General features: G+C 41.3%; 1 protein-coding gene across 1 annotated transcript in view; it reads right to left on the reverse strand.

Annotated features, from left to right (window-relative positions):
* The window catches only part of LOC147747984 (cytochrome P450 2D17-like), a 227,496-nt gene that overhangs the window by 114,257 nt on the left and 88,941 nt on the right, over positions 1–24,298 (reverse strand). The window contains exons 2-3 of the mRNA XM_086957545.1: positions 17,297–17,468; positions 1,511–1,663 (exon numbers count right to left, since the gene is read on the reverse strand). Coding sequence (XP_086813671.1) covers positions 1,511–1,663; positions 17,297–17,468 — 325 coding nt within the window. The remainder of the gene's footprint in view (positions 1–1,510; positions 1,664–17,296; positions 17,469–24,298) is intronic.

The raw sequence follows: 24,298 nt of genomic DNA on the forward strand, positions 1-24,298 counted from the left end.
ACAGGTCTCCCGCTGTAGCAACCATCCCCTGCTGGATACCATTTTGTTCGGCAGCTGTGTAAATGAACATGGGTGGGGTAGGGCCATAGTGTAGGGCGCAGCTGCACATATCAGATACATGTCCATTTTCTGTACCAGACATTCACAATGAAGTCAAACAAGTTAAAGTAAGTAGGATACCTCAAAGATATTTATGTACGATTATTAGAACAACCGTCCATTTGGAGTGGAGAAAGGAAAACAAATAATTATCTTAATGCAGATGGAGAGGGGAACTTGGATTGGGGTGGGACAACAAAAATATAACACGTCAGGGAGCATCAGGGAAACCAGTCTATTTACAAGGGGGAAATACATTTTTGTCCAGAAAGATATATCAGTCAAAGAGTCAAGTGTCCTTTTGGTCATCCTCTACTAACAAAATGTCCAGATCCTCCAAGTCTGATGCAGGCACATGGCTGGCCGGTGCAGGAACAGGCACCACAAGGGTTTGGGACACACAAGGGGTACATAAGGGGGAAACAGTGTGTGCCAACAAACAGGGGGAGACATTGTCAGTGGTATGGGAAGAGAGTTGGGAAACAACAGACGACATAGCTGTGGCCAGGGAATTGACGCTGGTCAGGAGGGTGGCCAGAGCTCTGACTATGTCCGCTCGCATCATGCCTATCTCCAGACACACCTGCAGCATGGGTTGCAGCCCACAGTTTGGAAAACGCCGACTTTTCGTATGTCCTAGTACAGACACATATGCCACACACAGCCTAATATGTTTCCCAGGTGTATATGCCATTGTATAGCCACCTAGTCTATAGATATGTACAGCTTATTTCACATGCCTCTCTAGCATTTTTTTAAATTTTATTTTTATTTCCTTATTGGGTTTTACTTGGATTTCAACAGCTGCCAATAATAAACATATGCATGTATACATCGCAAGAATGAATCATACATCAATCAATAACTGACATTTTAACATATTAGGCAATGCTTTAACGAGTTGTATATGTGATATCAAACATATCTTGGGAAGTTGAATGCAGATGCCTGTGTCAGTGCCCCATCATCTTACCTCTGCACGCTCTGGTTCTGCGCCTGCATGCAATTTGCTTATATTTATTTTTCTTAATTTATTTTGCTTACTGTTCCTACTTCTAGCAGGGAAGCTGTGTGCTGCCTGTCCTTGCTAATCACGTAAATATGTATTGACCTGGTTGTGGTCGTTTATCATGAATTTAGTCTACAGATACATGTACAAGTCGGTATTGACTGGGGCCTGTATTGAACAAGCAATACAGCACAAGAGCTGAAGGCAGCAGCACCAAGTTGTGCTATGCTGAAGGCTGACAAATTCCCATTCAGAATGAATGTTTCTCAAGCTATGCAACTCACCTCTAAAGCACAGATGGACCCCAAGAATGCTTAGTGCAATCCTTGCTTCAGAACAAACAGGAAATAAGAACACAATGAGTTTCCCTGACAGTGGACGCATTCTGGAAGCGTGACTTACCATCTTGGGTTTCAAAGGCTGCGCAGAGACAGCTGGCCTCCTGGCTCACCCGCTCTTCCAGAGACTTCTTCCCCAGACCAAAGTTCCTCAGAGTGGAGATGGTGAACCTCCTAATGTCCTTCCATCCACGGCCATACCGCGCCATTACGACACCTGCAGAGATTCAATTAAGACGAGTTGGGGTTCTTGCACTGCTGCTCAGCAAGGCTCATTAGAGGTTGTTCATAGGATGTTAACCAAAGGCAAATCAGAGGGAGCAAAATGAGTTACAAATAGATTTAGGTCATAGCTTAGACTCATAAGTTAGTTCAAACATCAGAGTAGCATTTTCATATTTTTCTTCAAAAACCTCCCAAAAATGTTGTACTTTCATGTTGTTCCTATTCCTCCATCCTCTCAAATGAAATGAGTGGTTGAGGATACAGAATAGACCATACTTTGATTCATCATACAAACTACATTGATAAGTTTAAAAAAAAATAAGAAATATACTGGGGCAAGAACCTTTTGGTCACTGATAAGAAACTTGCTGGAGCTTCTCATGGGCTTGTCCTTCTTTGAAATTTTGGAGACCTCTGATGAGGCCACAAATTCTGGCCATTTAAGGTAATAAAATAGCATTAGTTGTCACTAAAACGTACACATTTTTTAGTGGCATTTACCAAACAGTATTCTAGAAGCAGGTCCATAGTGGGGGGTCAAGAATTGCTTCAAATACAGCACTATTTCTAGGAGCATCTAAATCGTTTATTCTTTATACCGAGCATACATGATATCCGGATTCCGATGGAAAAATTAGTTTCTGCCCAAGTCGGTATTATGGACTACATTGTAACACTAGATCCTTGATGTTTTTTCTTGGACACATTTCACTAGTTAAAACTGGTAGAATATATCTGGGGGAAAGTGCCCAGAATGTGGGGGGAAACCTGTAGAAATCAGTGATCAAAGATCAATTCCTGCAATCATTTCCCATTTCATAGCTGTAAACGTGTAGATCCTTATTTCCTCAATACACAGGCCACTAAGGTGTCAGCCACATGTTTTGGTCTCCTTAGGGTGATTACAAAAATTCTTCCCCTTCTTCCATTTGAGGCCAGACAAATAATCATACAGGGCCTTGTCCAATCCCGTCTGGATTTTAATAATGCCCTCTATCTCGGGGCACCAGACTACACCTTGAAAAAACTCCCGCGCACTCAAAATTGTGCTGCCCGTGCGCTACTGAGAGTTCCACGGAGAACTTCAATAAAAAAGGCCTAAGAACGCTACACTGGTTGCCTATCAGGGACAGAGTGAAGTTCAAAGCGTTGTGCATTGCTCATCAGACCCTTTGGAAAACAGGCCCAGAAATCAACCGCTCCCTGATTTCCCCCTACTTGCCCAACAAGGTGCTTCGATCTTCGACTGCATCACTGGCCAAAATTCCTAGAATCTTTAGAGCCAGAGCAGGTGGACGTTCGTTCTCGTATAATGTGTCAAAATTGTGGAACACCCTCCCTCTGCAGTTGAGATGAAACTCCAACCTAACCAGCTTCCGGAAACATCTTAAAACTTTTCTATTTTAGCTACTACAAACTACTCCTGTTCCTCTGAAGGTATCTCTGTGTAGTCACAGCGCCTGGACGCCTCAGGGCAACTGTAGCGCTTTATAAATTTTATTTTCATTTCATTTCATTTCATTTAGAGCGCGGCAGAGCGGTTTTCCCAGCACAGAGGTATCCCCTTGGGACTCTGCTCTGCCATACCATGAGTGTTCCACTGTTGGTGGACCTGAAATTACAGGTTCAAAAACACCAGACCCAGTTTTACAGGGTATGAATCCGACCCCAGCAAAGATGCGAATGGATAGGGCATACTGCATAAGAACCTACAACACAGCTTCTTTGCTTCCTGATATCCAGACTGAACGTTGCCCTTGCTCATCATAGTACTCATAGTGGGGCTCTAAACCTTAGAGAGCGTATCCGAGCTCTCTTCAAACACACAACACAGAACTCACCCCAAGGGCAATAGCACCTGCTGAGTCCGCCAAGCACCATGTACTACCAATAACTATAACTCACCACTGTACAATGCGCTATGTTATCAGGTAGATGGGATTTGAGATGCCATAAGTGTTAGAAACGCTATGATTTCAGATGGTATTAGTGATGTCATATGAAAGGGTGTAAGCAATGCATGGTAGAGTGGCAGGCTTTAGTTATTGTTGTGTGGTTAGCAAGCTGAAAACAATCTGTATGGAGGAGCGCTAGTTACAAAAAAAAGTGGTGCATAAGTCTAATGTTAGGGTCATTTAAGGTTTGGTTTGTATAGAAAGAATAAATAAAGTTTTCCTAACCATAACTAAGTTTTTAACGTTACTTTTATTTTATATTATATACACATATATACACACAGACATAGCACAGTGACGGGCACCAATTGTAGACATATTTAGCTAATAACCCTGGTGCCATTTGACAAATCTTCATGAAACTTTCCAAAAGCAAGATTCTTCCCCTTCAGCTTCTTCGTGGAAAGTTTCATGATGATCCGTCAAGTGGGGGCTTAGAATAACAGGTCACCTCAAAAACTTTTTTCTCCGTGCAATTTCCATAGGGATTTTTGAACAGCGATAGAGAGAAAAATGTCTGAAAAGAATTACACACAATTTGGCAAAAAGCTAGATCTAAAAGAGCTAAAAAAATAGTGATATCTAGTGATGTGGGACTACCGTGAAAATGAAGCACTCTGATTTTTGGGCTCGTGAGACTGCTCTTGTTACAGACAGCTCTGATTGGCTGTCTGCAATATGAGGAGAAATGTTGTGGCTCTCATTACAAGACTCATGGGCTCAGTCCCTGAGTCCTGAAAGTTTCAATTAAAAACAGATAGAAGTGGGCACTCTAGAGATACTCTGACCTATAGCCCTCATGAGGGGGTCCCAGCGGGCAATAATGTAAAAAAAACAAAAAAACTATTGTTTCGTCATAGTACCATGTGACTAATGTGGGAGCCAGAGTGGCTCCTGTGTGGTCCTGCAGAACTCCCACAGAAGCCAGCACTGACCCTGTGGTCCCTCAGGGCCATAGAAAAGGAAAATGGTGTGCGAAGGGGTCCGTGAAAAGTTGGCTGCTCACAGGGGTTAGCCATACGCAGGTGGTTGGCGCCCATGTGGAGCTCAGTGCTGGTCTAGGCCCTATGGTCAAACCCTCACCAAGCACGAGGCCCTATGGCCAAACCCTCACCAAGCACGCCCTTTGGCCATGCACATCAGAGAGTGGCCACAGATGTATCATAAGAAGATGTCACTTTACATTAAAAAAATATAGAAATCGACTGAAATAACAAGGGTTAAAAAAAGAGCTCCTTTTAGTTTAATTTCTCAGGGGACTGCCACCTCCCCAGGAAGAAGAGTGACCACTGGCAAACTCCTTTTATTTTAATCTAAAATACTCTCAACTCTGCCAGCCAATTATGGTTTGTTAAGAGACACCTATCAAACTGCCATATAGGCCTTTCTCTATTGGGAATTCCAGATCTACCATAATCGATATAACCGAATGGTCAGAAAAGGCATTTGCCAAGTATCAGTACCATTACAATTAATTGCCTGGATATAAAAAATGTCCAGTTGTGATGTTGTCTTAAAACTGTGTGAAAAGCAAGTGTATTGGGATGCAACTGTGTGACTTACCCACCAGAGATCTTCTAAATGGAAATATTTTGTTTAGGTAGAAAAGATTTTTGTAGTTTTAGACTGGTGCTGTTTTTGGCCCGATTTGGAAGTTTCTATGGTAAGATCCTGAATATAATTAAAATCGCCCCTAGGATAATCGGTCCTTCTGTCCCCACTATGAGGTTGTATACCTCCAGCAATGGACCTATCTCATTAGTAACCGGGCCACAATATTTAACCAAATTTAGGTGAGTGCCCTGGACTAAACTTTTAGCCAAATCCACCTTCCCTCGACATCCCTGATGACATCTTAGACTTACCATTTGATATATTTGCCAAATAAATTGCGTACGCCACCTCCCGAATTGTGACCCCCGCCAAGGCAAAATAATCATAGAATACTTCTTTGGAATATAAAACTTTTTATTGTTACTTTTGAGATGGGCCTCTTGTAGAAAAATAACTTCTGGATTGAAAGAAGAGAGCCATCTGACAAAGCCATCATATTTATGTCTATTTAAAACAACATTGCCATTTTAAGATAGCACCTTGACCTTATACACTGTTATGATAATCTGCCACAGATTTCACAAGTACTTCTCTCCCTCCTCAATTTTCTTGCTTCAGAAAATAGCATTACAGCCTTCCTTAAACCTGCAACCCCTAAAACCCAATGCAAAGGGAACTGCCTGCATTACCCCTCGACCTTGCTCATGTGGTGACATGTTACTGCACCCAGCTACACTTGTTGCCCCTCAAAAGGGCCTCTCCGACTCATACACTAAATCCATTTTGTATCTTCACCTTAAAAAAAGGGGGGGGGGGGGAAGGGGGTAGGGAAGCTAGGGCGGGAAAAAGGGAGAGAGAGACAGGAAAAGATAGATTCAACAGAAATTATTGATCATTAAACCAACATTTTAGACAGAAATGTGTGAGCCTCTTCCGCATTCATCGAAGAGAGAAACTGACCTTTTACAAGCACCTTCAACTTCAACTGCACCACAGATGCCTGGGAACCTTGAGTTCTAAACATGCCTATTAGTCTTACAAACTCTTTTCGGTGATGTGCTGCAGAAGCAGACATGTCAGAGAAGATGCGAAAGGTGATATTTTCTTAGGTGGAGAAGCATTTCCTTTCAATGGCTTTGGACTAAATTTGTTCTGTAATACTATAATCAGGTAAACTCACCACAATGGTGCTTGGATACTTAGAATTGGGTGAGCGTTGAGCTAGTAAACAGTGGGCTCTCATGATTGATCAAAACCCATGTGCTGCCTTTTTGTCTAAGTGTCCACCCACTGAGGCACATTCTGGCCTTCACCCCCCTCTGGAATGGCGACCAGGCATAGATTTTAGCGTCTTGCATGGTTCTCTAGTTCTTCAACCTTATTCTCCAAATATTCCTTTTTCTTTTCCAAGTTAAGCATCCCATTGCTGTACTGATGCCATGTTGTCCACCTGGTCTGATATCCTGGATTCAGCCTCTTTTCATTTCATAAGTAAATTCTGACATATTTTCCTCTAATTTAGTTAAACTCTCATGAAAATCTGCAACCTCTTGTGCCTGCGAGAGCTTAAACTCTTCGAGTTTGAGCAATATAGAATCAAGTATAACTTTCACTGGATAGTGTAACTTTCTCTCCGTGTGCAATCTCCACTTCTTCATCTCTAGATAGAATGCAATTGAGTGAAATATTGCAAGACTGTAGCGGATCCAGAATCTACTCCGAGTCCAGCAGTGGAATCACCTGCTGAAAGAGGTAAGAGTCTCGTTCACTGCTATAACCTTTTGCTGTGCTCCTGACTTTAGTAGTTGTAGTACTTTTGTCATTACGGGCACCGACTGTGCCATCACAGGGTCCTAACAGGGTTTTGCTTGCTTTACGAACAAAGGATATTCTGTGGGTCTCGCTTTCCTTACAGCAATTACTGTAGTCTCCGTCATCAGTCCTACTTTCTCTTCCTTATTACTATAGATCGAAGTCACCACAGTGGAGGATTGCTCAGGTATCTTAGGATCAATTTCTGCAGACACATTAAGTCTTTCATATTCAGTCTCCCTCTCACTCCCACTCTGGTTGCTTGCCCTGCTATCATTAAGCTGTGATGCTAATTGAGAATACATTATGGATTGTTGGCTTTGGTTTGCACTAGCCACTACTAACTTGGCCTGTATGGCATGCTTCTCTACTCTCTGGGAAGTAGGGGTCAAAGTGCTGGAGGCAGTAGACCCCTTATAATGTTGCATGCTTTGTAAAAAAAATCCCAAACTCTTTGCGTTATTGCCTTTCTTGCCTCAACCTTAACTTTGGCTTCTGTTGCACTGCGATTAGCTGGAGGTTACTACAGCATTTCCCCTTCTCTCTCCTCTCCCAGTCCTCTCCAGCCTGCTGAGATTCAGTAATAATAATAATCCCCCGGGTCAGCTCTTAACAATCTGCACTCCCCCCACAGCGGAGAGTGCTGACCCACACTGGCTCCTAGCAGTGAGTTGCACTCACCTCTGCACATGAGACCGAGTTGTCCTGTAGCTGCTGCGCAGCCACTTGTGGGAGATTTCCTCAGCACTTGCGGCCCGAATGCCTTAAGTAATTGCTCTACTCTGCTCCGCTGCTTTGTACTGCAATGCTGAGCGATTTCCGCCATTGTGAGTTCACATACATCACTCTTGACCGGTGCAGGGAACCATGGCACTTCAAAAATGCAGAAAATGCCACTCTCACATGTGACACAGTGTACGGCGCGGACTGCATTGAATGCAGAGCTGAACTCGAAACTGAAGCCTTCTGAGCAGGGGCGGGGAGATCCACAAACATGCTTAGTGGCATAACATTCGGGCTACGCCTACCATCGACACAAAAAGGATCTTACAATGAACCAACTTTGAACCGAACTAAATCAACAGGTTTGGATTACAGCAATTTTTTAAAACTCAAGGTAAAAGAGATGTGCAATCACTACTCACAGCCTGTACTGCGAAAATACATTTGGCTGCATTACATGCTAATGAAGCACAGTCAATAAGTTACATTAATAAATATACTTACCTATACCTACTATCCCTCCTGGGGTATATATAGGTCATGAAACAAGACTCTTCAGCCACCTCTGTCTTAGGCTATTCCTTCAATCTGATTCCAGGTGTAACATCTCCTTGCAGCCAGTCTCGAGGCCTTGGCGACTGGTGTTTCTTGGCCTTTCTCTTTTCCTTTTCTGTTGAGGGTTCAAGGTCAGGACCTGCCTGGAGGTGTTTGATGCAGGCTTGCGCAGGGAGTTGGTAAGTCTGCTGCCATATGTCGTTGTTGCGGATGGCGTCTGGCCAGCGGATTTGGAGATTTTCCTCAGGTAGGTGCTGATAAAGGTTTGGACTTTTTTGGTAGTGGCCACTGTTGTCCTCCAGGTTTCTGCTCTGTACACGAGAACCTGATTTTATATTGGTGTTAAAAAGTCCGGACTTGTTTTGCAGAGTTAGGTCCTTGGAGCTATAGATCTTCTTTAGATTGTATTGTATCGTATTGTATTGTATTTTGCATTTATATATCGCTTACTACTTCTGAAGAAGTATCAAAATGCTTTTTCGTCGAGTAGCACGCTACTCCGGAAACCATAAAGGATTAGTGTTGAATAAGTATAGTGAAATATGAAAGTAATTTGAGTGGTGAATAGGTTAAATCAGTTATTTGGATTCAGAAAGATAGCGGAAGGATAGAAGAGGGAAAAAAAGTTTTTTATTTATTTAGCGCTTGTTACCCCTGATGGGGTGTTGAAGTGCTTTTTTTGGCAAGTAGCACGCTACTCCGGAAACCCATAAAGGATTAGTGTTGAATAAGTATAGTGAAATATGAAAGTAATTTGAGTGGTGAATAGGTTAAATCAGTTATTTGGATTCAGAAAGATAGCGGAAGGATAGAAGAGGGAAAAAAAGTTTTTTATTTATTTATTTAGCGCTTGTTACCCCTGATGGGGTGTTGAAGTGCTTTTTTTGGCAAGTAGCACGCTACTCCGGAAACCCATAAAGGTTTAGTGGTGAATTAGTATAGTGAAATATGAAAGTAATTTGAGTGGTGGATATAGAGAAGGTTAGGGGAGGGTTAGAAGAGGGAAACATTTTGCATTTATATAGCGCTTGTTACCCCTGATGGGGTGTTTAATCGCTTATTTGGCTAGTAGCACGCCACTCAAAACCCATAAAGGATTAGTGTTCAAAATTAATATACTGAAACATGAAAGTAATTTGAGTGGTGGATATGTTAGTCAGTAATTGGATAGCGAAGGGTAGCGGGGGATAGAAGAGGGAAAAAGATTTGCATTTATATACTACTTGTCCCCCTGGTGAGATGTTGAATCGCTTTTTCGGCAAGTATCATGCTACTCTGGAACCCATAAAGGATTACTGGTGAATTAGTATAGTGAAATATGAAATTTGCTAAGTGGACATGTTGGTCTAATATTTTGATTGAAAATGATAGTGGGTGGGAAAGAAGAGTGAAGGATTTAGACTTTTTGTTGTTTTTGTTTTGGAGGTAATAGCAGTAGGAGGAGGCTTGGGATAAGTAAAAAGGAATGTAGGGGGGAGAGTTAGAGGGAAGAGTTTAGAAAGTCTTGTTTTGGGGGATTAGTATAGTAAAAGAGGTGTCAGATGAGGCAAGCAGGGGAGAGTCTAGTAAGGGTTATTTGAGGGATCATAGTAGTGGTTTGGGATTAATGAGACAGTGGATGTAAAGGATATATTGACTGAGGTATAGGGTGAGAAATAGGGTAGTGCATTGGAAAGAGTGATAGAAAGAACTTTGAGATGAGTCAGAACGTTGGGGTAGAAGATATATTGATAGAGGTATAGGGTGAGAAATAGGGTAGTGCATTGGATATGCTGAATTTGGAGAAAGTAATAAATATATGGGTCCATAAGTACATGGAACGTATATAGATGCATAAAGGAGGTAAGTATATGTAAATTAAAAATATATTTATAGAGGAATAGAATCAGTAATAGGGTAGTGCATTGAATATGCTTTTTTAGGAGACAAGTAATAAATATATAGATCCAAGTACATGGAAGGTATATAGATGCACAAAGGAAGGAAGTATATATAGATTAAAGCTGCATTAGATAAACTCTGGTTTTCAAGTGTTGTTGTACTTAAAAATGTATTTTATTTATTTCCTAACAACATAATTATTCTACATGTTTATAAAAAGCAATACACAAAGATAGGTAGATATCTATAGTACACATAAATGCTTATATACAGAGGGTTATGCTGTATATTTCTATTTGGGTATGAGGCTTATGAGGGGAAGAGCCAATTCTTCAGTAGTTTGCTGAAGACAAGGTGGTTGTCCGTGGATCCTAAGTTGGGGGTAAAGAGTTCCATAGTTTGGCTGCTTGAACAGAGAATGATGTGCCACCCATGGATATTTTCTTGTATCTTGGGATTTTGAGGCGAGGTGCCACTCTCGAGCAGAGGTTCGTTTGTGTAATGTGGTTGGAGATTTTATTCCTGATGAAGAGCTGTCCCATTCCATGTATCACTTTGTGGGGTATACAAAGCAGATTGAACATGGATCTTCTGGCAACCAGTAACCAATGCAGGGCTTTCAAGGCAGGTGAGATGTGGTCTCGCGGTTTGATATGCAAGAGTAGTCTGGTAGCCGAGTTCTGAATCCGTTGTAGTCTTTTCATGGTTGTTAATGGTGATCCGTGGTAGAGGTTATTGACATAATCAAGTTTGGAGAGAACAAGGGAGATGGTAGGTTGGACCTTGTGTGGAATTCCCAAATGGGTGAAGATTTGTTGCAGAGTTTTTATAGTGATAAAGTTTGATCTTGCTTGTTTGCCCACTTGGGCATTATTTAATAGCTTAGAGTCCATGGTCTTTCCGAGGTTTCTTACTTCCTTCGATACTTTAGGTGGTGATCACAGTTCATCAGGCAAGGTGGCAAGTGGGTCATAATGTTTCAAATCGCCACAAGTGAGTATTTCTGTTTTGGAAGCATTCAATTTGAGATGGCTCCAAGTCATCCACTGATCCACAGCTCTGAGACAACTGAAAATTGGAGAGTTTACAGTGTCTTTGGGGCATTCCAGTTGAAGGAGTATTTGTGTGTCATCTGCATCGTTATAGCACCTAGGGTGAAATTGATTTATCAGTACCGGTAATGACTTCATGTAGATGTTGAAAAGCATGGGCGAGATGATACAGCCTTGAGGGACCCCTGCTTTTGTGGTGTATGGTGTAGACGAGAAAGGTGGGGTATGGATGACATTAGTTCTGTTTCGAAGGTAGGACGCGATCCAGTCTAGAGCAGTCCTCTCTATGCCGGCTTCGTAGAGTCTTTGTTTCAGAGTGTAATGGTCAACCGTGTCAAAGGCAGCTGAGAGGTCCAAGAGGAGTAGCGCAGCAACCCCGTTGCGGTCAATTGTGTTCTTCAGGTCATCCCAGATGGCAAGGATGGCAGATTCTGTGCCTCTTTCTGGTCAGAATCCTGTTTGGAAGTCTGAAAGTATGTCATTCTCTTCAATGAATAGTGTCATCTGGGCGAACACAGCTCTTTCTATCAGTTTGTCCAGGAAAGGTTGTAATGGGTCTGTAGTTGTCATGGTTCAGAGGGTCCAAGTTTATTTTCTTCAGTAAAGGGTGTATGTATGACTTTTTGAGTTTTTTTGGAAATATTCTGGTAGTTAAGGAATTGTTACTGAAGTGGCAGAAGAGGTTGTTAAACGAATGGTCTTGAAAGTTTGTGGTGGACATGGGTCAGAATGGCTGCCGGCAGGCCTGCTTGCTTTGACCAGGTCCATAAATTCATTGTGTGAGATGTGTTGGAAAGAACAGAGAGGCTGGGATAGAGTATTCTTGGATTGTTGTTTTGTAAAAGGGTTAGTGCTGGTGCTTTGTCTCTGTTTTAAGTAGGAGTCCAACGTGTCTGTTTGTACGGACAAATGACTTGCCAGTTTGTCTGTGAAATCTTGAGTAACGGGATGAGTTCCTTCTAGGCAATTTGGTTTACGAAATTCACTGAGTATTTTATAGAATTCTTTATTTGCATATTTAGCATTTTGAATTCTGTCTGAATAGTACCTTTTCTTAGCTTTTTTGATAGCCGACTTGTATAATCGGTTAATTTTCTGTAGGTGAAGTTTGTCTTGTTTGGCGTTTGTTTTGAGCCATGCACGTTGAAGCTTTCTAATTTGTTGTTTTATGTCTTTTATCTCTATATTTCTCCAAGGTGCTTTTTTTCTTCTGTTCTGTTGTGGTTTCGAGTGGTATAAGGGTGTCAAAAGCTTCCTGTAGCCACTCATAGTTTTTTAACAGAATTTATTGTTTCAGATCTGTACCGGATGTTAGTTGTGGTTCTAAGTGTTCCAAATTGAGTTTGCTCCGCGGTCGATAGGTGGATAATTATGTAACGTAGTTTTAGGTGAGTCGCTTAGTGTTGTTTTATGTTGGAAAGCAAGCAAATGGTGGTCTGTCCATGTGACTGAAGTTATATTTTGAAAGTTGACTAGTTCAGTATTAGCAAAGATTACATCTAGGATGTGTCCAGCGATGTTTGTGGGTTTGTGGACGATCTGATGCAGGCTCAGTGTGTCCGGGCCAAATGTTGAGGTCACCCAGAATGCATAGATTGGATTGTATTGTTATCAGGTTTGAAACTGTGTCTAGAAGTGTGTCTGGGAATGCCGCCTTGCTAGGTGGAGGTCCGTAAAGGAGCAGGAAGTTACAGTAGGAAGATGGTGTAGGATTGCATCTGGTTATGTCATCATCATCATAAAGCTTTATTTCAACATCAAGGGTCATAAAAGCAATAAAAAGACATTTTATAAGAGAAATACAAGATAAACTTGTCATGCAGGAACACGCTAAAAATTATATATACTAGCAGACCATAAAGGTACACTGGTGCGCCCTTAATGTGAGATGCAGCTGAATAAAAAAATTAATACACATCATATCAATAAGAACATACAATTGATGGAGTATAAATAGAGAGGGGGGATAGGATCTGGTAACAAGGTTCCATCCCTTGCAGAGCTACTAATAACGTTGTCCCTAACCTCCTTCGGATAGGAGCGCATAGGATTAAAAATAGAAGGAAAAAAGTGCATGTGCATAGCATATGGTTTTAGCATTAAAAAGATCAGCCGAAGAGCCCTACAGTGATTGCGTGTCAGCGTGTTTCAGCAGCGTGCTGAGCTATTCCAGTTAGGAGTCTCCATCTTGTGAGCCATGCATGACTTAGAAACGTTGCCACACAACACGCAAAAATGGGCCTGGGATCGGACCTAAGGATGTGCAGGGCAACCCGATAGTCCTGTGTGCCCAGTTGCGGGCACAGTGGTTTTAGCCTACTTGGCGCTCAGGATGTTATAAGCCGTGCAAGCAAACAGAACATGGGCAACACTGTTTAACGGGCCCTGCAACAGGGGCAGGCCTTTGATGTTTGATTGTTTGAGTGCCATTTAGCTGTAGTCTCACAGACTGGGAGTGTACCGAAGCTGAAGTGGATATAAAGCATCCTGTCCAGTGGGGCCTGGATAATATCTAAAAAGGACTCTAGGTGTCTATTCTGCTTGTGAAGATACAATTCTGCTGTTAATCTACCTAGATTCGGTTTGCAAGTTTCTTAGCAATCCACCCAATCCCAGTAAAGGCGTTTTAACATTTCTTTCGTGGGTGGTTCCTGCCTATCCCAGAGCGCTTGGAGCCCCAAAGCTGACAACATTTTCCTAACATTGGAGATCCAGCCTATTTTACAGCTAGTGTCTATTCGTATCACCTCAGAAAGGGCTTCAGTGTAGGGAAGGAGCTCTGGGGTTCGCGTGATGCGAGCCCAAAAGAGGAGCGGGCGGATCCTTTCTATGTCGCCAAATGTTTGCCTGCCCATATCAAGCATTATTAGGTTGAGGGGGACATATTGGGGCAATGTCACCAGGTCCCTGAGAAACTTCTGCTCAGATCTACAGAGATCATGAGCCTTGTCAAATCCCCATAGCTCTGCACCGTAAAATGGTGTGCTTACCGCTTTGGCATCATAAACCTGGAAGGCTGGGGCTATCGGTCTACTGTGTGAGAGGTGATGTTCCCTCCCTTGTGCTCCAGCTACTCTTTAATGCGCCAACAACATCTTTGCTAGGTGGGGCTTCCATGACAATTTGTCGGCGAGTCAAACACCAAGATAGTCGGAGGTGCCCACCCTTTCCAGAGGTATCTTACCTAGTGAAGGGTTGCTTTTGTAAGGGGGTTGAAGGCCAGAAATTAGTTTTTTAAGGTGTTAATAACCAACCCCCGATCGTTGCAAAAGAGATTGAACCTATTGAGTAGACGCTGCAACCCAGCTGGGGTCTTAGACATCAGCAAGATGTCGTCGTCGAACATGGTTATGTTTAAATCCGTTTTTATTGTTGCCAAATAGAGACAAAGGAGCTTACATTGCGAGAGAACATCACTCTGATATGACACATAATGATTCAACTTTCAATTTTTTAACACCATCAATGCTGAATGTATTCCCCTTCTGGTGCGGACCATGATTTATTCCCATTGTTCATGACGAGCTCAGCTCGTCATGAGCACACAACCAGTGTACTGCATGACGAGCTGAGCTCGTCATGAGCATCGAAGGGGTTAAACATTTTAAACAAACAAAAAAAAGCACACAAACAAACACTTATCCTCCTACCCAGGACCCCCCTCCCTCTCCCTCCCACCCGACCAAGTACCTTCAATCAAATGATCCGTCCTGACAGGGAAAACTATTGAATTGTGTGTATTCAAGCTTCTGGCAATTGCATCTGGTTAGAACCACCTCACAATTCTTTATAGAGATGTCGTCAACTTTAGTGATATGTAATATTTGCCTGAATACAACAGCTAAGCCACCTCCTTTTTTGCCCATAGGATTTGGGGTGATCGTTTGATAGCCTTGAGGAATGGCTTCATGCAGGACTGGAGCCATATCATCTCCAAACCATGATTCCGTTATGAACGAAGGTAGTCCTTGCTTTGTCGGTTCTTGCCTTGACATCAGCGTCTGTGCCGCCCTACTTGTCTATGACACTACCCAGGTAGGTGAAGGCCTCAACCTCTACTAGTGGATCAAATATACATTTGCAGAATCCAGACTTTGGAAACGCCTTCTTGGCCTTATTTCCAGTCCCATCGATATGATTTGCATAAAGTTCTGTTTAACAAGGAATAATATATTGTGCTTATTACCAGGTTATCCATTATGTTTTTGCTTGTTTGCTAAACTTATTAAAAAAGTTATTTGATGAGAATTCGCTCAGAATATGAATGCTAACTATATGTTTTCTAAAACCCTTACAGGATGTTTAAAGTCATTGGGACTTGAAAGCAAAGAAATGTTTCCACATAAAAATTTAACACAGAGTTTGTGGCCAAAGAAATGCATTCAAGTAGATTTACAACACTGTCTTCAGACTAAAAGTCTGCATTTAAATTGTTTATCTTTAAAATGTGGATAAAATGCAATTTTTCCGGAAAGTCAACATTTACCAATTTGCACGAAGGTTGTTATTAAGTTTAAATACGGTTCACTTGCAATAGGAGATAATGAGTGGACCAAAAGTGGTGGGACCAGGTCTCACCTCTGGGGTCAATTTTGGGACTGTTTATGCCACTAATTTTTGTATTTTCAAGAGACCCTATTAGACACATATTTTTTAATGTTCACCAGAAACATATAAGGATGCACTAAATGTATTGTTAAACTCACCCTGGGTAAACATGTTATTGATTAACTACATTTTATGGAGCTTTTCTTAAACTGTAATAATGTTTTAAAGAGTACTATAATTGTATGACATTTAAAAGGATGACTTTTATGGCTGTAGTGCTTATATGGAGAAACTACTGAAATAAATAAATATTGCAAGACATGTTGTTTTAAAGCAGTACAGCAATAACTGGATTATTCCCGACTCAATAGCATCTGCAGTTAATTACATTTTTGAGACGATTTTGACACTGTCATGGATAAATATGTAAGAAAAATATGTAACCATACACATCATCCTTTGTAACTTTACAATGTGAATTCTCTTTAACTTCCTGTGTAATTTCCCTATGTATCCAGGCATTGTTTACGTGCATGTGGGGGCCCCTGTATGTGTTCTCTTTAACTGATGTGAATGTTGATTCCCCTACACCTGGTTTGACCAGCAACGAGCCAGAAACAGGAGAAGGGATCTTATCCTACCCCTGCCAGTCTTATGGAATCCATGGGTAACATGCTCAAGTAACTAACTACAAGGGGTAACTCAAAAATTATACTGTAGAGAACAACTATTTCTCTTGAATTGGCATAATTACTCAAATGAGTTTATATCACCAAAAAAAGTGGGAAGGAGAGCACGAGGGTGATGGCCAAGACCGGTTGATAGAAGAAGGCCCTTGTCCTTCAATCCATGTGAATGATGGAAAAGATTAATAGAATACCAAAGTAAGCAAGTAAAGCATACTTGGCACTTAAGTATTCATTGGGGTGGGACAACTGCAAGGTTCATTCCCTCAAACTTGATACACCCAACAACATCTGTCTTGGTGGTGGTGCACTAGAAACGGGAGATCAACTGCTTTAATTTCTATATTTTCAAGTATGTATTAGTTTAAACATTTTTTCCAATATTTTAGGTCTATTATTATCTTTTATTCTGACTTCCTCTTATAATTCCCAATCCATTTCAGAAAAAAAGTCTTCTTCAGGGAGAATTTAACTTAGCATACTGTGTCCCTACGAGCAAAAATTGTTATACAAATATATGTTTTGTGCTAAGCAAACAGTTCCTTCTGGATGAGTAATTTAAATACTCTTTTTCAACACATTACAGGATATGCTTCCACATTTCATTGAATTGCCTTAGCAAGCACTCCAATAACATGCAAGCACTCTTCGAGTACCTTGCACATGAGGATTGGGGGCCCTCCACAGGCGTGAGCTTTCTCTTTTGATAGCTTTATTCATTAAGAATCACTACCTTTGCAATGCTGCTTTTTTAGAAAGTGCTTTGATCTTGAGGGCAATTTAGCATTACTGAACTTCCCCACCCCTGATCTGGAATATACTTAAAAAGCACATGGTCCTCTCCTTCATTCATACTCACCCTCACAATCTTTCCTGAATCCCAGATTCTCCAGAAGTGGCATGGGTGGGCGATCCGCTGTGTCCTCAGATTTGGCGACAAGAGCCTCCTTGACAGCATCATACCCGTTCACAACCACCAGGTTAATCCAACCCAGTTGGAAGCTGAGGACATTCCCAAACTTCTTATTTAGCTGAAAGGAAGATTGAAATAGATAATGCAATCTTAGCAAGCATGTGTTAGGTTCACTAGAGGCACACATGGAATAAAGACCATTCGATGGGGTGCCTTTCAAAAGTGCAACAGACTCTTACTCACATGAATATATTAACCCCAAAGGTATGGCACCGTTTTAGGGCTGCATCAGCTTTAACTGATTGGACATAAAAAGCTATGGGTACCATGTAATGGGATGAACACGATACCCAGACACATTTACCCTTTTTGGCATTTTGATCCATTTAACGCATCGCAGGATCGAACACTTCAGGCTGAGGTTTGTAAATAAATCAGCAGTTGACCATTCGTCCTAGCCCTAGCGCTCACAATCCCCTCATACATTTTAAGTCACCAAACAATTCTGAATGGGCCAGCAATCGCTTTATGATGCTCTCATGAACTTTCACTGCAAATAAGGTAAAACAGTGGAAACACAACAATTGTTTTTCCACTATTACGTCATCATAGGGGGAAGCACTCACTTGTACTGTGTTATCAGGTCACCCCAAGAGTGAAGAAGCGGAATGGTGGGTGACCGTCTTCTGTCTGACCCGCCTTCTCTTGCCTCTCTTCCAGGCCCAATAGCAGCAAACTAATCCCAACCCCCACCATCCCGTCTGCAAGAGGTTATATATTGGATGCATCTGAATACACACTAAAACAAAGACCGCAAAATAGGTCAGCCCAATGTACCACCCTATTTTACGAGTTGCTAATCAATTAGCAACTCGCAAAATAGGGTTAGCTACTAGCTATTAGGAAGGGGCGTGCCAAGGGCCTTCTTAATAGGGACTCCAAAACCTATGTATGAATGTTTTGCTACCGCAATTGCGGTCTCAAAACACTTGCAGTTTACCACCCTTCTCAGAAGGGTGGTAAACCACTCGCAAAGGGGAAGGATGCCTGCCCTTAAAAAAATTCACTGAAATGTTTTCTTTTTTAAATGTATCCCATTCTAATTTGTTGTTTTATGTCTTTTATCTTTATATTTCTCCAAGGTGCTTTTTTCTTCTGTTCTGTTGTGTGGTTTTGAGTGGTAGAAGGATGTCAAAAGCTTCCTATAGCCCCTCATATAGTTTTTTAACAGAATGTATTGTTTCAGATCTGAACTGGATGTTAGTTGTTGTTTCTAAGTGTTCCAAATTGAGTTTGTTCCGCGGTCGATAGGTGGATGCATGTAAGGTAGTTTTAGGTGAGTCGCTTAGTGTTGTTTTATGTTGGAAAGCAAGCAAATGGTGGTCTGTCCATGTGACTAGAGTTATAGTTTGAAAGTTAAGGAAAATGGACTGCATTTTTTTTAAAACTGCTTTATTGACAAGCAGTCCCAGACATGGTGGTCTGCTGACCCCAGCAGGCCACCATCCCTGGGAGTGCCAGCCATTCCCAATGGGGTCGAAAATTGGGACAGCCTCATTAATATTCATGAGCCATGCAATTTGCGACCCCATTGGGAATTGCAAACAGAGTCTGAGACACTGTTGTACATTGGATTTATCGACTTGCAAATTGTCTCAATTTGTGAGTCGGAAATTCCAATGGTCATAAATCTGGCCCCAAGTCTGATCTGCCATAATGAATCCTTTTTCCATAATCCAGACAACAGTCAGTAAAAGCATAGACAGCAGCAACTAGGCACAGTCTGCGTTTATATCATAGGAAAAGTCAACGCAGCATTTGCATGAGTACATAACTAACTCATTGGGCTATAACATAATTTTGGCACCTAAATCTTGGTTAGATTGAAATTTAAAACATACACAGCAGAAATACCGAGATTGTGTCAGTTGACAGGTCCTATCTGGACTTCTCTAGACTCAGGATCAGCTGGGTAACATAGCAGTCATAAAATATTTTACATCACAGATATGAAGAAGTTTGGCTAATGATTTTAAATAAAAGTGAAAGAGGAAGAAGCCTTGGTGGACACCGGAAGGAACCCCCAATTTCAGTCTAGAAGATGTACAGAAGTAATAGTTGGCAGTGGTTAATTTCTTTTTTAATTGATCCAACAGGATCAAGGTTATCACCACATCTATCGCCATCCTAAGATTGTGTACTGCAGATAAGATCACTGATTTCTTGCTGATGGCAGAATTAAATACTACCTGAAAAGGATCAAAAACTTTAGGTACCTCAACAAAACATTGGAGTTGTGCTGCAGCAGTGCAGTGGCTGCTATCATCTATGGGAAAAGTAGAACGAGATTAGATGGATTCACCATGACCAAAAATCTTTCTTCAATTTAAGTTATATGAGACCACTCTTGACATACTTAAGAAGCCTAAAGGAGGATCTAAGAAAATCATTTTGTGCCCGATTTAGTGTTTGGCAGATGGGATACTCGGTCACAAATGTGACTAAAATCCAGTCTACCGCATAACAACATTATATTCAATGGCATTTATAATACGGCGGATGGGATATCCGTCATGCTTGTGATGGAGTATTCCATCAGCCAAACTCTAAATTCGGCCATTTGTCTTTCAAAGTTTTTGCAGGGCATGGGTCATGAAGCAACACCCCAATAGTTGCTGGAATTTCTGCAAAATTAGCATCTGGAAAAAACCTGCATCGGGAAAAAGAGAGCAAGCAAAGATGTGTATTACCAACAGGGACAGATCTTGATATAAGTTTTAAGGACATTTGGCATGAAGCACTTACATAGAACATCAATGCCTGTAAACTGAGTCTTTCCACACATCTTAAATGTATGTCTTGATGCGTAATAATCGTGACACCATCACTTCCTTTTCATGAACGGGTGTGGCCTCTAATTTATGTAAAACAAGTCCCTTCTAAGGCAGAAGTTTTGTAATGCATGACAGCTCAGTAGTTTAGTCTTAAATCGTGTTCTTAATTTTTTCTAGGGTTTTAGCTGCTGGCCAAGCAATGAAAAGAACAGTATTCAGGCAGTGTGTTGGTGAATAGCCACTTTTGTAAAATAGAATGAATAATCTTCAGAGAGGGAGGATAATAAAGATTTTCAGCCGTAAGGGCAAAGATCGAAACATTATCTAGTTTATAATCACATGCTGTGAACACAACCAAATATTAACCCGGGTATGTCTCCAGGCAAGGAGATCAAGGATCAATGTGCCTGGTAGTGTGAGTCATCCTGATACAGAAGAATAGATGGGCTTGCTCTTTGAGAAAATCCACAGTCACAATGTGGACGTGCGGCATTGGTATTAATAATACTGCTACAGTTCTTCACTGCCCACTTAACCATCTAAAAGCCAAAAAGTTTGAAATACATTTTGCCAAGTGTTGCACAACTCAGGAGCAAACAGAGTCACCTGTCAAATCAAACACCAAGTAATGCATATTGCCAAAGTAATAAAGGTGAATGCTCAAAGACTCCACCTGTATCTGGACAGTAATATTTAACTGGCAAAATAGAAAACACTTATTCGACATAAAGCCATGGTACTAAAACAGCATTGGCACAAGATAAACACCTATGTGACGAGCAATGATCAATTTGGATTGAATAACAATTGTCTCATCTCCCTAAATGGTGGTGGGCAAAGTAGTACACGTGATCACACAGCACAAGCAGGAGATATATATAGAGAGAGTGAATGCAGAATGGCATTGCAATGATGTGAAAAGTCAAAAATGTACTTGTAAATGGTATCCTAATGCTGAATGGTCATCAAAAGCATCCCACATCATCTTTCTCATGAAAGGCTAAGGGCTTTTGTCCCACGCTAATAAATCGAGGAAGCTGACAGTTTAGGGAGAAGGCAAAGAGATCCAACTTGCAAGGATCCCAATGCCACATCAATTCCTGAAAGGAACCAATATGTCTGTTAGGATCTTGAACTGGCAGTCCACGATCAAAAATTAAAGCCTTGGGACATACTACAGCTGCAAAAGGAAGCATTTCTGAGGCAAAATGGAACCTTTTAGTCTCATCTAAAAATGGGTAACGTATTGGACAACTTCACAACCCAATTTCCATATTTAAAAGGACACATTATTCAATCGTGTAAATGGCTAACCATTTCTTTGTGAATAATCCTACTAGCTAATCTGGGTTGTTTATCGACAGAGAGATCCTCCGAGGGTCTTAGTCCTCTGGTAAAAATGTCTCCACCTCTCTCTCTCCACAAAGAGAGAGGGTCGCTCTGGATTCCATGACCCACATTCATGAACCACTGCAATACAGTTCTGCAATGTTGGAAAACCACTTGTGCAGATATTGAATGTTTACATTCCCAGGAATATTGCTTGGTAGAACAGAGACAGTGGCTACACTCTTAAGTTTTCAAAAACCCACAGCTGCCCCTGCTCTTCTTTTAGTTGGTGCCCGCCTCCCAAACCCTTGATCATTCCAGCCCTATCATTATACTGGGAAAAAATGCAAATTAGGAACCACTAAAGAAGAGGATAGGTGGAAAGGCAATAGGGTACAGCTGTTTAACGGTACTGCCATTTGAATGCCAGATTTCAACAATAGGCCTCCAATATACCCTTTTGCTCGGGTAGAAGCAACTGTTAGCCAGTATATTCATTAAGTTGTGATGTAAAGAAAATACATTTTATAGCTATTTTTGCAAAGCATTATTGGGCAGAGAGCCAACATAAATACCATGTAGGCATTTAGAAACTAACTGGAGTAGAAGATTTGTATAACCTGATTTTGTATCTGAGCATAGACAGTCCAGAGACCTTTTTGCTCAGTATTCATTATGTCTGCAAGTAAGGCCTATTTCCGGTATTCTGTAGGACGGCCAGTGCTTTAAAGCAGCGAGATCCAGGTGTGACAGGTCAGGGAATCAATTCTTCCACAAAAAATATTCGATAATAGGACCTGCACTTAATCAAATGGGAAGGAACCGAAAGACTGTTCGTTTCAAGTTACGTTGGGCCAGAAAGTGACGATTAACTTTGAGAAATACACGATGAAGCTATTAATTGGGGAGACCACGTGAATTATTAGTGCGTGCTTTGTCGAAACTACTGGAAAAACGTCGAGCAACTAGCTGTTGGTTTTTATGACAGATGTGATCAAGTGCGACTGTCCATAAAGGGGATTGATATCCTTTTAAAGTGCATGATAAAATCTTGCCCTGACAAAGCCTTTTTGAAGGTGAAACACGTTGGCTGCGCTTTTTGTGAAAAAATAAGAAGAAAGAATTATGAAATGATTTAAAGAGAAGAATCAACATTCAAGATTTGCGATTATTCTTTTATTTACCTGTCAATTTTGCGACATCTAACACATCAATAGGGTTGCCTCTCATTCTGTTTTCAAGTTATACTTATATTTTGATCAATGAGCAGCTGAGCCTTGAGGTGGGCAACCTGTGCCTGCTGTACTTTAACTACTGGGGTGACGATCTACATAATGCCTGTTCCATTTCATGTTGCTTTTAAAGAAATGTTCCCCGGATTGCTGAGGGTTTTTTGTATGTAAGCGGCCTTTTCACTTTTTGCATTTCAAGTTACTGTAGAACATGAAGATGCGATTTTTGAATTAACACTCAACAATAAGTAATGATCAGTTTGCCTCTCGTCTCCTTCGTAGTCTATTTCTACTTTATAAATCTCATATCACTTTACTGCACCTCTCAATGTACCCTTACATGAATATTCCTCAAACTCCCAACAAGTCATTAAAAAAAAAGAATTAATGGTACCTAAATAAATGACTCACCTTCCTTAACATCAGTGAGGTCAACTTTACAGGAAACCTTCATTAAGTGCCACTCATTAATTTACCTCCATTGACCTAAAATGTTCTGTAGTCGTATAACTCTACTTCACATGACCAAACATTGTTTTGTTATGTCAATTATATTTAATATAGCGCACAACTCACCCGGGGGCATCTTGGCGCTGTTGCTGAAACAGGGATCAGGAGAGGGAAAGAGGGGTTCAGAATAGGTGAGATTTGAGTAGTTTCCTAAATTTACAGTAGTATGGACATGTGCGAATATGGAGTGGAATCTTGTTCCAATAGTAGGGAGCAAGATAGGAAAAAGCCTTTCCTCTGCTGCGGGTAAGACAAATGCGGGGAACATACAATAAGGCTTTATCACAAGATCTTAGGCAATGGCCCGGTGTGTATGCTTTAATTTTTTGTTGCAGATATAGTCGACCTTTCCCTTTTAGGGCATTATAGGTAAGGCAGCAGATCTTAAAACAGGATCTTTTCTTCATTGGCTGCCACTGCAGTTCCCTCCGCAATTGAGAACAAGCCTGGCTGCAGTATTTTGAACTACCTGGAGTTTGGCAACAAAGGTCTCGTTAGCATCCCCTAAAAGGGCGTTATCATATTCCAGCCTGCTTATTACTAAGGCTTGGACTAGTCTTTCGGGCAGACGTTGGATGGTAGGGAAATATTCTGCGCGGAAGGAGCATGTTATGATAGCATACTCCGGAGGTGGGCAAGATGTGCTCTTTCTTCGTTAGAGCTAGGTCAATTTTCATGGCAAGATTTTGTAATGTCTGTTTGGGCACAGGATTGGAGCTTAGTTTGTGAGGCCACAAATCGTCTGTCCATATAGAGGAAGCTTTCCCAAACAGCATGATCTCCGTCTCATCTGCATTTAATCAGAGATAGTTCCTATTCGTCCAATCAGAGATGGCTAGCATGCCCAGGGTAAAACGGTTTTTTGCCACTGTCAGATCAGGGTCAAATGTAAACATCAGCTGGATGTCATGCACATATGAGATTATTTCAAAGCCAAAGCACTCTGCAATCCTGGCAAGGAGAGCCATGTAGACGTTAAACAGAGTAGAGCTCAGGCAGGAGCCCTGGGGAACACCCTTGTTAAGGATTGTCTTACAAGAGGA

This window comes from Lissotriton vulgaris, chromosome 1_1 (genome assembly GCF_964263255.1).
Source record: "Lissotriton vulgaris chromosome 1_1, aLisVul1.2, whole genome shotgun sequence".
NCBI classification, from domain to species: domain Eukaryota; kingdom Metazoa; phylum Chordata; class Amphibia; order Caudata; family Salamandridae; genus Lissotriton; species Lissotriton vulgaris.